This window comes from Neoarius graeffei, chromosome 22, assembly GCF_027579695.1.
Source record: "Neoarius graeffei isolate fNeoGra1 chromosome 22, fNeoGra1.pri, whole genome shotgun sequence".
Taxonomy (NCBI): domain Eukaryota; kingdom Metazoa; phylum Chordata; class Actinopteri; order Siluriformes; family Ariidae; genus Neoarius; species Neoarius graeffei.
Window position 1 is genome coordinate 48,519,221 of NC_083590.1, and position 12,635 is coordinate 48,531,855.

Below are 12,635 nucleotides of genomic sequence, written 5' to 3' on the forward strand. Positions count from 1 at the left end.
TCCAATAGTTGAGATGTTTCGTCCAAAGCCTTTTTCTTACGCACTATCAATTATTTTATATTTCAGGTATTCATTTGTTAGAAGAATTCTCAATAAAATTTGACCGAATCGGAAAACATTTTTGTAAAGCAAACGCCGTAAGGTTTAATATGATCCAGACGGCTTCAAAAATTAATAACTCAGCCGGGGGAGCTCGCAGCAAAGACAAATTTTACAAGCACCTCCCTCTCTGCATGCTCTTGCGACAAGGCTTTCGCAGATAGCTTTTTGCAGACAGTTGTAATTTATCGTTGAGCGGGGAGTAATAGGCGTGCGCGATGTTATTCACCGCCACAACGCAAGGGGGCGCGAAGTCGTGAAATCGCTGGGTGTGGTTAGTGGAGTGTTTATCCTCCGGTTACTTATAATGACTAGAACTGGAGTCGTATAGATGTACGTACTTCCTCACTTCCTCGATCAACCGCTCTTCGTGCTGCTCCATCTTCGCTCGTGTTTTTAAAAATGGCGGTCGTGAAAACAAAACAAACCGGGAAAGTAGGGAAGCGGAAGTGCGTGTACAGCGGATGTAGAGTGGACCAATCAGAGCCCTCTTGTCTGCGACGCTGTCTGCGAGGCTTCTGCGGTGGTCACAATTTTTTGGGAGGTGCACGCAGAGCGTCTGCGAAGGGGGGGGCTACGCAGACGCTGTCTGCGACGCCGTCTGCGAGGACTGCGTTGTCAGCATAAATTGGCCTTTAGCCTTCCCCTTCGAAAGAGCGAGGTCTTCAGGTTGGTAGGACCGTGCCTCAGCCCGGGATTCACGAACAAAGCCCCCCACTGCTCCGCGCCTGAAGATTTAATATGATCCAGCTGGAAACCTAGACATGCAAGCGAGCAGCCTGCAGTGACAAGGGAGTGAACTCATCCCAGGGTCAGCAAGTGGCACGGGCCGACGTGGTTACCCCACTCTTTAGTGTTGAAGCACACGTACTATGGCACTCATTTGCTTTACAAAAATGTGTTTTGCTTTGGTCAAATTCCATTCAGAATTCCTCCTTTTTTTCAAACAAATACCTGAAATATAAAATAATTGATAGTGTGTATGAAAAAGGCTTTGGACGAAATGTCTTAATTACTGGATGAAATGGTCATTGGACGAAATGACCTGTATTTATTCTATTCTTTAAGTTCATTTCTTAAGACACGTATTTTTTAGTATGTTACCTCGTTTGTTCCAACGATCCATGAGGAAATACCACATCAACACCCTGGTCAAACCATACAAGAACCTCCGACAGCTGCTAGTTCACCCCAAAGACAAAATACAACTGGACAATAAATGCAACGCCATATATGAAATCCCTTGCCGTTCATGCAATAAAGTCTATATTGGTGAAACGGGCAGATGCTTCCACACTCGCAGGAAAGAACACCAAATAGAATGTGAAAAAGAAACAACAAAAAGACTCACAAGATCCGAAAAAGAAAAAGCAAACCAAGAAAACTTAAAATCGGCCATTTCAGACCACTGCAAACGATAAAATCATATTATGAATTGGGAAGAGGCCAGAGTCATTCGCGCTGAAGAGAACAGATACCAGCGTTGGATTTTGGAGGCAGTGGAGATACGTAAGCGGGCGCAGAGGACTATGAACCGGGATGAGGGAGCGTACGCGCTGTCACACACCTGGAGCGCAGTCCTGGGGCAGCGACCTGACAGCAGGAGGCGTGGACTACCTGTCAAATTGGGCGGGACGTTCACGCCTCCATAGAGTACATCAGCTGATAAGGCACGTCACCACTCGACATCTGGTGACTGTTTTGAAGAAGGCGGAAGTGTTCGCCGAAACTGTCAACAAACGAGGTAACATACTAAAAAATACGTGTCTTAAGAAACGAACTTAAAGAATAGTTATAATAATCAGACATAATGAATTTTCACTACATATGACCTGTATTTGATGAGTCACGTTACTGGCCGCATTTGAAGCAGGAAGTTTGACATCCAATCACAGTAATGAGGTTAACAAATAAATCAGACAATGCACAGGCAATTCAGCGCAATCCCTTCAGTTGTGGTCTTGAAATAAAATCCTGAGTCCTCTACCGGTATGTCCGAGACCGAGACAAGCCCGAATGAAAATGCAGTCGATTCCGAGACGAGACATTTAAAAAGTGGTCTTGAGATCGTCCTCAGGTATTACAACACTAGTACACACTGACAATAAGTGGAGAGTAATAACGTACTATGATCATATTAGAATACATAAGGAATAAAACAGGACATATTTTGTTTTAGGGAAATAATCAATCGGCCAATGACAGAACGTTTATTCCTCTTATACCACAGCAATTTAATTCCCGATATCAGTTACGTTATAGTAGATATGAACGATCATTCACCTCCCTTTTTCTCTCCGGCACAAAGTTAATAAGAAAACTTCACCGTGTCAATGAATACACACATTAACCCAAAGTCCCTGTTACCCCTTTTCCACCAAATCAGTTCCAGGGCTGGTTCGGGGCCAGTGCTGGTGCTGGTTCACAACTCGTTCAACTTGCGAGCCAGCTGAGAACCAGTTTGCTTTTCCATCACTCGCGGTGCTAAGAGAAGCCACGTCATTACATCGCTGTATACGTCAGTTACGTCGCTGCGTTTGCATAAACCTTGGCGCGAACATCGAAGCAACAACAACACAGAAGAAGCAGCAGCAACAACAATAATAATAATAATGGATGACTTCACGTTTGTACAGCTGCTGCTTCTCGTCGCTTAAAAATGGCGATCTTTTGCGGTCTTGCTATTGTTGTTGGTCTTAACAACTCCGCCCCCCCCGCTGACGTAAGCGGTTCTTTCCTCTGGCCCAGCAGAGAGTTGGTGCTAGCCTGGAACCGGTTTTTCTGGCCCCAGAGCCAGTTCTTTGTCAGTGGAAACAGAAAACCCGGTTCCAAACTAAGCACTGGCCCCGAACCAGCCCTGGAACTGCTTTGGTGGAAAAGGGGCATGTGTGAGCCGTGACTATAGCAACGATAACATATTAAAATGAGCGCACTAATATGAACCCGTGACTTGCCCTGAAGTCAGAACTCTTCCCAGAGCTGCTGTTATAGAAAACGAATCAAAACCTTCTGACCAATCAGAATCGAGAATTCAGCAGCGCTGTGGTATAGAAACATTACTCAATCCCGAGCTTGTCGGGCCTTTCTTCATTAACCTTTCACCCTCACCCTCAGTAATGGCTTGCGTGAGTAGCTGTTCTCCTCGAGGTGCCTGAGGCGTGTCAGCTCTGAACAGGTTCCTGGAGTTGGGTGGCAGCACAACCTCTTGCCCACTCATGACCTCAGCCAGATCGGAGAACAGTGTCACACGCTCTTGCAGCAGCTCCAGCACTTCCCTGTCCTTCTGCTGGATATCAGCTATGGGTGGAGGCGCAATGTCTTAAACTTTAGACCAGCATCAGGTCACACAGATACAGAAATGACATCCTTATCTGGAGCTTGTAGCACATACCTTTGAGTCTTCGCAACAGGGCCTTGTCCTCCGTCTCGATTAGTGGGAATTCTTCTCTTGAAGGACATCTGTAATGTCAAAAAAAAAAAAAGAGTGGGTGTGTTTATATTGGAAGAGGATACACTCACCAACCATTTTAAACAAAACACCTCTACCCATGTTCACGTTAATGCTCACGTCAAATATCCATCCATTATCTGTAGGCGCTTATCCTGTGCAGGGTTACAGGCGAGCTGGAGCCGATCCCAGCTGACTATGCATGAGAGGCGGGGTACACCCTGGACAAGTCACCAGGTCAACCATTCACACTCAGTCAATTTAGAGCCACTAATTATCCTAACCTGCATGTCTTTGGGGGAAACCGGAGCACCTGGAGGAAATCCATGTGGACAACATGCAAACTCTACAAAGAAAGACCCCCATCGGCCACTGGGCTCGAACCCAGAACCTTCTTGCTGTGAGGCGACAGCGCTAACACCACCGTGCCGCCCACATCAAATATCAGTTTGTGGCAAAACAGCCTCAGATTAATGTTTTTAGCAGATAGGAACTCGTCCGCCTAAAGATTCGACATGATGTGTATTCCGAGATACTTTTCTGCTCAGCACGGTTGTAAAGAGTAATTATTTGAGTTACCAGAGTTTACCACCTTCCTATCAGCTCAAACCAGTCTGGTCATTCTCCTCTGACCTCTCTCATCAACAAGGTGTCTCTATCAGCAGAACTGCAGCCTGCTAGATTTTTTTTTCTTTTGTACCATTCTGTGTAAACTCTAGAGAATATTTTGGGAGAAAATCCCAGGCGATCACAACAGCATACTCAAATACTCAAACCAAGCCATCTGACGCCAACAACCATGCCATGGTCAAGGTCACGGAGTTCACATTTTTCCAATTTTTCAAATTCTGATTTTTGATGTGAACATTAACTGAAGTTCTTGGCTTGTACAGTGTCTTGCAAAAGTATTCACCCCCCTGGTGTTTGTCCTGTTTTGTCGCATTACAAGCTGGAATTAAAATGGACTTTTGGAGGGTTAGCACCGTTTGATTTACACAACATGCCGACCACTTTAAAGGTGCACTTTTTTTAAATTATGACACAAACAATAATTAAGATGAAAAAACAGAAATCTGGAGTGTGCTTGGTATTCACCCCCCAAAAAAAGTCAATACTTTGTAGAGCCACTTTTTGCTGCAATTACAGCTGCAAGTCTCTTGGAGTATGTCTCTATTAGCTTAAAACATCGAGCCACTGGGATTGTTGCCCATTCCTCAAGGCAAAACTGCTCCAACTCCTTCAAGTTAGATGGGTTGTGTTGATGTACAGCAATCTTCAAGTTATGCCACAGATTCTCAGTTGGATTGAGGTCTGGGCTTTGATGAGGCCATTCCAAGACATTTAAATGTTTCTCTTTAAACCACTCCAGTGTAGCTTTAGCAGTATGTTTAGGGTCATTGTCCTGCTGGAACGTGAACCTTCGTCCCAGTCTCAAACCTCTGGCCGCCTCAAACAGGTTTTCCACCAGAATTGCCCTGTATTTAGTGCCATCCATCTTTCCTGACCAGCTTTCCTGTCCCCGCAGATGAAAAATATCCCCACAGCATGATGCTGCCACCACCATGCTTCACTGTAGGAATGGTGTTCTCAGGGTTTTGGGTTTGCGCCACACATGGCGTTTCCCATGATGGCTAAAAATATCAATTTTAGTCTCATTTGGCCAGAGAATCATCTTCTATGTGTTTGGGGAGTCCGCCACATGCTGTTGGGCAAACTCCAAACGCGTTTTCTTATTTTCTGTCTACTCTTACATAAAGCCCTACTCTATGGAGTTCCAAGATTTTAAATGTTTCCCTTTAAACATTTAAATTGTATGAAGTTTAACTTTATTCAAACAAGAAGCAAAGCATTGTGGCAACTATCAGTAGGCATGAAGGATGGTGGAATGTTTTTTTTTTTTCCTGAAGCAGCCAGTGATACTCGTCATTCTGCTCCATATTTCACATGTGCGATAACACAAATAGAGCAGGCTCTTGGGTTTTTGCCGATTATCAAGTGAAAATGTTGTCTTCGACTCATCCTGACACAAGCAGATTGTAATGCACTGTGCAGATGCAGTTTCCTGACAGATCAGTTAGTTTTTATGGAATGGATTTAATCTGTAGTCAAATAATTTTGTCTGTGCACATTCTCTAGCTTACCACCCACTACATCGCACTATCCTGGTGTTCCCATGGCAACTAGGAGTAAACTAAATTCCTCTAATGACCAGTGTAGAGCAATTCAAGTGACATGAGGTGAACTGTTGGGTACTGAAACAAAGTGAGAGTGCCAATACTTTACCTTCAGTAGAAAACCGTTATAGACAGACATTATAACAGAACAAAATACAAGGAATCACCGTTTTATGAATACTGGATGTCAAATTGTGTTCTTTCAGGTGTTTGGTGCATTACGTTTTTCTACCCTTGATGTATACACTCACCGGCCACTTTAATAGGAACTTGTTCTTGATTCTAAGATCCCTGTTCTTGGCTGCAGGAGTGGAACCCAATGTGTTCTTCTGTTTTCTGTTGCATGCTGAGCTGCTTTTCTGCTCACCACGGTTGTAAAGAGTGATTATATGAGTTACTATATCCTTCCTGACAAAAAAAGCTCGAACCAATCTGTCCATTTTCCTCTGACCTCTCTTATCAACATGGCGTTTGTTTCCAACCACAGAACTGTCGCTCACTCGCTCACTCACTCACTCACTCACTCACTCACTCACTCACTCACTCAGTGTTTTTTGTTTTTCGCACCATTCTGTCTGTGTAAACACTACAGACTGTTGTGTGTGAAAACCCCAAGAGATCAGCAGTTTCTGAAATACTCAAACCAGTCCATCTGGCTCAAACCAACACCCATGCCACAGAGAAAGAAAGCATGGTTTTCCCCAAAGCGTTTTAGCGTATCGGACCCGATCCGCTTGCTCTGCCTGCCGATACGCTTGTCGCTTTAGTTAAAATCCGATACGCTTAGATTTATACCGATACGTTAAATTTCCTACCCACAAGTAACTAGATCCATAGGAGAGCAGATAACAGATCCATTTACATATTGATTTGATATTTGTGTTAAACAAGCGCTCTTTTTTCCCCAATGTTTGTGTTGATTCTATCAAAGTAATATGTCCGCGTGGTATGATGTAAACAAACTCTAATCTGTTGGTTATGTTAAGATCACGTGTTCAAACCGTCCAATAAAAACATCGAAAGAAAACGTGAGACATCCCAGAATTTTCCGATTCATTCTAAGCGATCTCATTGGCTGCCGATGTCGTCCCCGACCAGACGGACAAAGCCGACTGATTTTAATCACAAAAGTTTGACCTACTGTAGTCAATTATCATTATGGGTTCGATCAAAGATCGGTTGACTAAACGTCAACAAACCTACGTGAGCGATGGCGCACAAAACCAGACGACTGTCACAATAAATTAATCACAGTGTGATGTCACTGGGATCCATTTAACAAAAGGCGGCTCCGGATTATTCTTTTGTTAAAGGCTCACCGTGACATCACACTGCCAAATACGCTTATCGTTATTATTCGAAATTATGCTACATTTGACACTTAAATTCTCTTCATGAATGTGTTTATGAGTACGGAATCTTTCTGCAAACTTAAATGTACGAATGAAGTTTTCTTTTCCTTTAAATATGTTTTAATCTTAATCTCGTCCATTTAATAAAGTGCCAAAATTTAAACTTTATAATATGCAGTTGCTTTACTTTTCTTTTCAGTGTATCTTTAGTTATACATATATTACGGTAATTGCATCAGAAACATTCTAAATCATTAGTTATAGTAATACAGCGACTCATTTTAAGGTGGCAGGTCTTAGGTTCAGATCCCTTTGTGGTCAACAGGAGGTCATGATGATCGAGTCTCTTCATTGGATTGCAGAAGATGGAGCAAACCACTGTTCATATTTTCCTGCACATTTTTGTTACAACACGACTTGATCAGAGATAATTAAGGGATCGCCGTAGATTTTCAGTCGATCATAGACCTCAGTAATCTATGACACAACAGTTTAACTTTAAGGTGAAATTTCAAATGTGTTTACATTAATACTGTTTAGGTCAGAAATCATTGAAACACTGGTAAAATCCATCCTATAATCAAGGATCTAAAACCTCTCAGACCCTGAAAATGCACCTGAGAGCGTCGATTTTCAAAAGATTTTCCGGGGGGCCACGCCCCCGCACCCCCAGAGTTTCGCTTCATGTCATTGCTGATCAATTGTCTGTGTATTATCATGCCAGAATTTAGGGCTTTAATTTTTTTCTGGGGAAAACACTGGAAAGTCACACAGAAATTGAGATCACACATTTTCCCATTCTGACATTTGAATATTGTGAACATTAACTGAAGCTCTTGATTTGTATCTGTGTGATCTGATGCACCGTGCTGCTGCTGTCGAAGGATTGGCTGATTAGAGAACTGCAGTGGTTAGCGCTGTCGCCTCATAGCAAGAAGGTCCGGGTTCGAGCCCCGTGGCCGGCGAGGGCCTTTCTGTGTGGAGTTTGCATGTTCTCCCCGTGTCCGCGTGGGTTTCCTCCGGGTGCTCCGGTTTCCCCTACAGTCCAAAGACATGCAGGTTAGGTTAACTGGTGACTCTAAATTGACCATAGGTGTGAATGAGAGTGTGAATGGTTGTCTGTGTCTATGTGTCAGCCCTGTGATGACCTGGCGACTTGTCCAGGGTGTACCCCGCCTTTCGCCCGTAGTCAGCTGGGATAGGCTCCAGCTTGCCTGCGACCCTGTAGAACAGGATAAAGCAACTAGAGATGATGAGATGAGATGAGATGAGACACACACACAAAGCCTTTTGGAATTCGCCTAACATAAACATGGCAGGTATTCCACAGCTCAAAGAAAAAGTTTGCAGTATTGGTTAACAAAATGGCAGTTATCTGAATCGTGTGATTATATTTGACAAGTCACGACAATTCGCTTCTCTCACATGCACGCAGGCACGCACGCACACATCCCAATTTGGGAATAGTGATACAAGCATGACCACATTTTGATTAAGACAACAAGATGTGGACTCAGGCTTGTGTTACTATACCGTGCCGTACTATACCATACTGTCCATTGGAAAAGTCGACTAAATTAGTCTATGTAGTCTGCGTTAAACTTATCCGAATCCAGCTTTTTTTAGTGTGTATAACTTCTGCAGCTTATTTTACTGTGTGTGTATATGAGTGTGTGCGCGTGACCTGCTGACGGCTTGCTGTATGTGCCGTAGCCAAGTGTTTCGGTCCTCTTTGGAAGCCGCATGCAGCTCGTACATCTCCGGTGGGCTGAACTCCCTGCTGATGAGGAACAACCCTCGCTCCTGATTGGCTATATCCCTGACCAACAGGTTCTGCAGTGAAACTACTGCAGACTTATCCTACGCAGAAATGAAAAGAGATTAGTAGAGAAGAGGACGAGGAGGCAGAGAGACGACAAATAAATGCTTGTTACATCGGAAACCTGCATCAACGTCATCGCTTGTTTACCGCAATGCATTATGGGTGATACCCGGGGTCAGCTCCGCCGTATTGTTTACTTTCGCCTTTGTTAAACACTGCATTGTTCTGTCTAACCGGTTTTAACCATGCCGCCTAAAGTGAATTGCTGTGTGCCTCTGCAACAAAGAGAATACCTAAGTTGAGCTTTTATCAGCTGCCAGTCGAGGAGAAGAAAAGAAAGAAATGGAGGAGTTTAATCTGCAACGAAAACCTTCGAACTGAATCGAAATGGACAAGTGTTTGTAGCTTACATTTCTCTGGTGGGAAAAAGACGTACTTAAACTGCGACGCAGCAATATTTCCATGGTCTGTGGAACTAGTCTGGCTAACGCAACTTCAAAGCTCTGCAAGCATTGGTCTGGCAAAGATATTAAGCCCAACCGTTTCCCAAAGCGCGTGGTTGACCCACCTCCCTGAAATGCCTCAGTTTGCTACTGGTCAAAGCCAGAAAAGGCTGTGACGAAGTTTAAACCAATCACATCACTCTTTCCTCTGACGTATGTGACGCGACGGAAACTGCTTGAGTAACAGGAAGAAGATAAATACCTCCAGGGCTGCTCTTTGCTCCGTTTTCAATGAGAACTTCCCGTTGAATGCTTTCAATACAGCATCTACCGCTGTGTCAAAGGCTTGCTGCTGCTCCATGTTCGTAATGTTTCTAGTGAATGAAGCGCTTCCGGCATAGATTCTGTAAACAATCTATGGCTTCCGGTCGCAGTTCTACTACGTCACTGCCTTGAACACGCCTCTACCCAGGGCCGTTGGAGATGCTCAAAGTTGATTGGCTCCCGATTTTTTGGGAGCTTGGAAGAGCTGGAGATAGCTTGCCTTGCCAGACTAAGTTCGCAACAGGCCCCCGTGTTGCGTCACACTTAGGATGGGCGGGCCCAGGCTACTGTGGAACGACTTTCGGTTATAGAAGATTATAACAATCGACACTGTTCTTCGTCTGAAACTTGCGATATTCCAAAGCCTGTAAAACACAGAAGCATTCTTCGGCCTTTACTTCTCGACGTACCGAGGCACTCGGCAGCCGAACGAGCCTGTCGGACCGATAAAACTCCCAAACCACTAAAGGCCAATTTATGCTGACAACCCAGTCCTCGCAGATAGCGTCGCAGACAGTGTCTGCGTAGCCCCCCCCACCTTCGCAGACGCTCTGCGCGCACCTCCCAAAAATTGTGACCACCGCAGAAGCCTCGCAGACAGCGCCGCAGACAAGAGGGCTCTGATTGGTCCACTCTACATCCGCTGTACACGCACTTCCGCTTCCCTACTTTCCTGGTTTGGTTTGTTTTCAGGACCGGCATTTTTAAAAACACGAGCGAAGATGGAGCAGCACGAAGAGCGGTTGATTGAGGAAGTACGTACATCTATACGACTCCAGTTCTAGTCATTTATAAAAAAAAAAAAGTTCTAGTCATTATAAGTAACCGGAGGATAAACACTCCACTAACCACACCCACCAACTACTCCTAGCGAATTCGCGCCCCCTTGCGTCGTGCCGGTGAATAACATCGCGCACACCTATTACTCCCCGCTCAACGATAAATTAAAACTGTCTGCGAAAAGCTATCTGCGAAAGCCTTGTCGCAAGAGCATGCAGAGGCCTTAAGGGTTCTCTTTCGGGTACGGATAATGTTCAGTGTACCTCACTAGCGGCATTTTTTGAAGTAAATGCATTTATACTGAACATGACACGGCAGATCAGCGGGCTTCCAAAGATTTTTTTTTTTTAATGTTTCCTGATATCAAGTTTTATTTAACTAATCACTCATTTATAAATGTTTCGATAAGACATTCTGAGATTTGATGTTGTTGTTGTACAGTGTGGTCGAATCGGTCTTGACTCTTACCTTCGCACCAAGCTTGATTTGATGTTGGCTAACCCTCAACATGTTCTCCACCTCTTTAAATCACCAATTTCATTGTCTTCCACAACAGAGCACGGCAAAATCGCTCCTCTCACATAAAATTAATCTGACATCCACCTATATTGCACGGCTATCCCCCATAATGCATTGCGGTAAACAAGTGATGACGTAGTTATGCTTGGGGGCTATTATGAAGGCAGCTGCACTGAGATTAAAACTGTTGTTGAGAGACTGAGTTGTTTGGATACGTGTGCAAAGAAGCGAGTTATTTTTGTGGGCATGGGCCAACAAACTGTATGTTGACTCACCAAACTGGCAAAGATGTATCTCTGATCTTTCTCCTGCAGGAACACTAGTATATCAGTCATGAGGAGAACCTGAACATCTACAGTATACAAACAGTAACACAAACAACATGTTAAAACACACAATCATGCTGCAAACAGTTTCTCGCTCTTATAGTGAGTCCAAAAGTAATAGAACAGAAAATGCGCAACTTTAAGTTACTGAAAAAATTGGCGGGGGAGAAAAAAAGTGAGACTGAGGAAAAGAAAACAAAGGTTTCTTTACATGTTTTACAACATTTGTGAGAACATTCGTCCTTTGTCTCTAAATCCGTCACATCTCATCACTGCTACCGTCGATCTCCTTTCTCAATCAGACCAATATTATAATCATATCAGGAAACTTTGTTCTCTCTCTCACACACAGACACGTTTCGCTCCTTATTAATACCCTTAAGTCTAGAGCTGGGTGTTTTCCACAGCAGTGTGCCTTCATGGATGAGCTGTCGGCGCAGTAACTCAGCAGGTCTGAACATGGCGTCCGAGCGCAGTTTGGCCTGAGAGCGTGGGTCCAGTCTGGAGCGGATCTCCTGCAGCCGTTGCGTTCGCTCCAGCTCCAGCACCTGCTGCTCCACACCATTCAACAGATCTCGCAGCAGTGCCAGAGCCTGTTTCAGGCCCGCTTCCTCCTCTGGATTGTCTACATGGGACATTATATAAACATAAAATCAGAATACCAGACTATAAACACGCTGTTAACTTGTGCACTTCTGCACAGATGGTTCCTACAAAATCTCATCAACACTGACTTCATGAGGTCTCAACAGTGGCAGAGCAATAATAACAAGAAGACCGAGTCATCTATATCCCCCGCCCTGTATACCAAGTTTCAATTTGTCACATTTTTTTTAAGTTCTGCTGCAGGAAACCAACCCGACCTCTTTACACTGACCTCAGCAGCCCATGGCATAAACCCACCGGACCTTTGGTCCAGGTGAGCTAAAAATTACAATTTCTCACATTTCTTAGTATCAAAAGGCACACATGCATTACTTAATCAACACATATACCAACTTTCAAGACCGTACCACTCACAGTTTTCAAGTTCTGCTCTGGAAACAAAACCTACCCTTAAGATTAACCTGAGAGACTAAGCCCATGTTTACATTAGACCGTATCAGTGGATCATCAGATTAACGTTTTTAAAACGATTAGTGTGCACACAGCAACACCAATACACGATTCGCGTGCACACAGCAACACCAATACACGAATACGCTCGGCTCCGCAGGCATCCTGCGCTCCAAATCACTCCGCCCTAAACAGCGAGTGCCCTCTGGAGGGTGCGCACTCCGGCCCTGCGCAGCTCACAGAGCGCGCGAGTGAAGCGCACGAGCAGTGATTCGGGACTGAGCCGCTGTGT

At 44.4% G+C, this 12,635-nt stretch overlaps 1 protein-coding gene across 2 annotated transcripts in view; it reads right to left on the reverse strand.

Moving 5' to 3' along the window:
• arhgef1a (Rho guanine nucleotide exchange factor (GEF) 1a) overlaps window positions 1–12,635 on the reverse strand; it is a 185,320-nt gene that overhangs the window by 48,450 nt on the left and 124,235 nt on the right. For both annotated transcript variants that reach the window (XM_060904899.1, XM_060904900.1), the window contains exons 11-15: window positions 11,664–11,912; window positions 11,237–11,313; window positions 8,758–8,933; window positions 3,491–3,558; window positions 3,208–3,396 (exon numbers count right to left, since the gene is read on the reverse strand). In XM_060904899.1, the coding sequence (XP_060760882.1) occupies window positions 3,208–3,396; window positions 3,491–3,558; window positions 8,758–8,933; window positions 11,237–11,313; window positions 11,664–11,912 (759 nt within the window). The remainder of the gene's footprint in view (window positions 1–3,207; window positions 3,397–3,490; window positions 3,559–8,757; window positions 8,934–11,236; window positions 11,314–11,663; window positions 11,913–12,635) is intronic.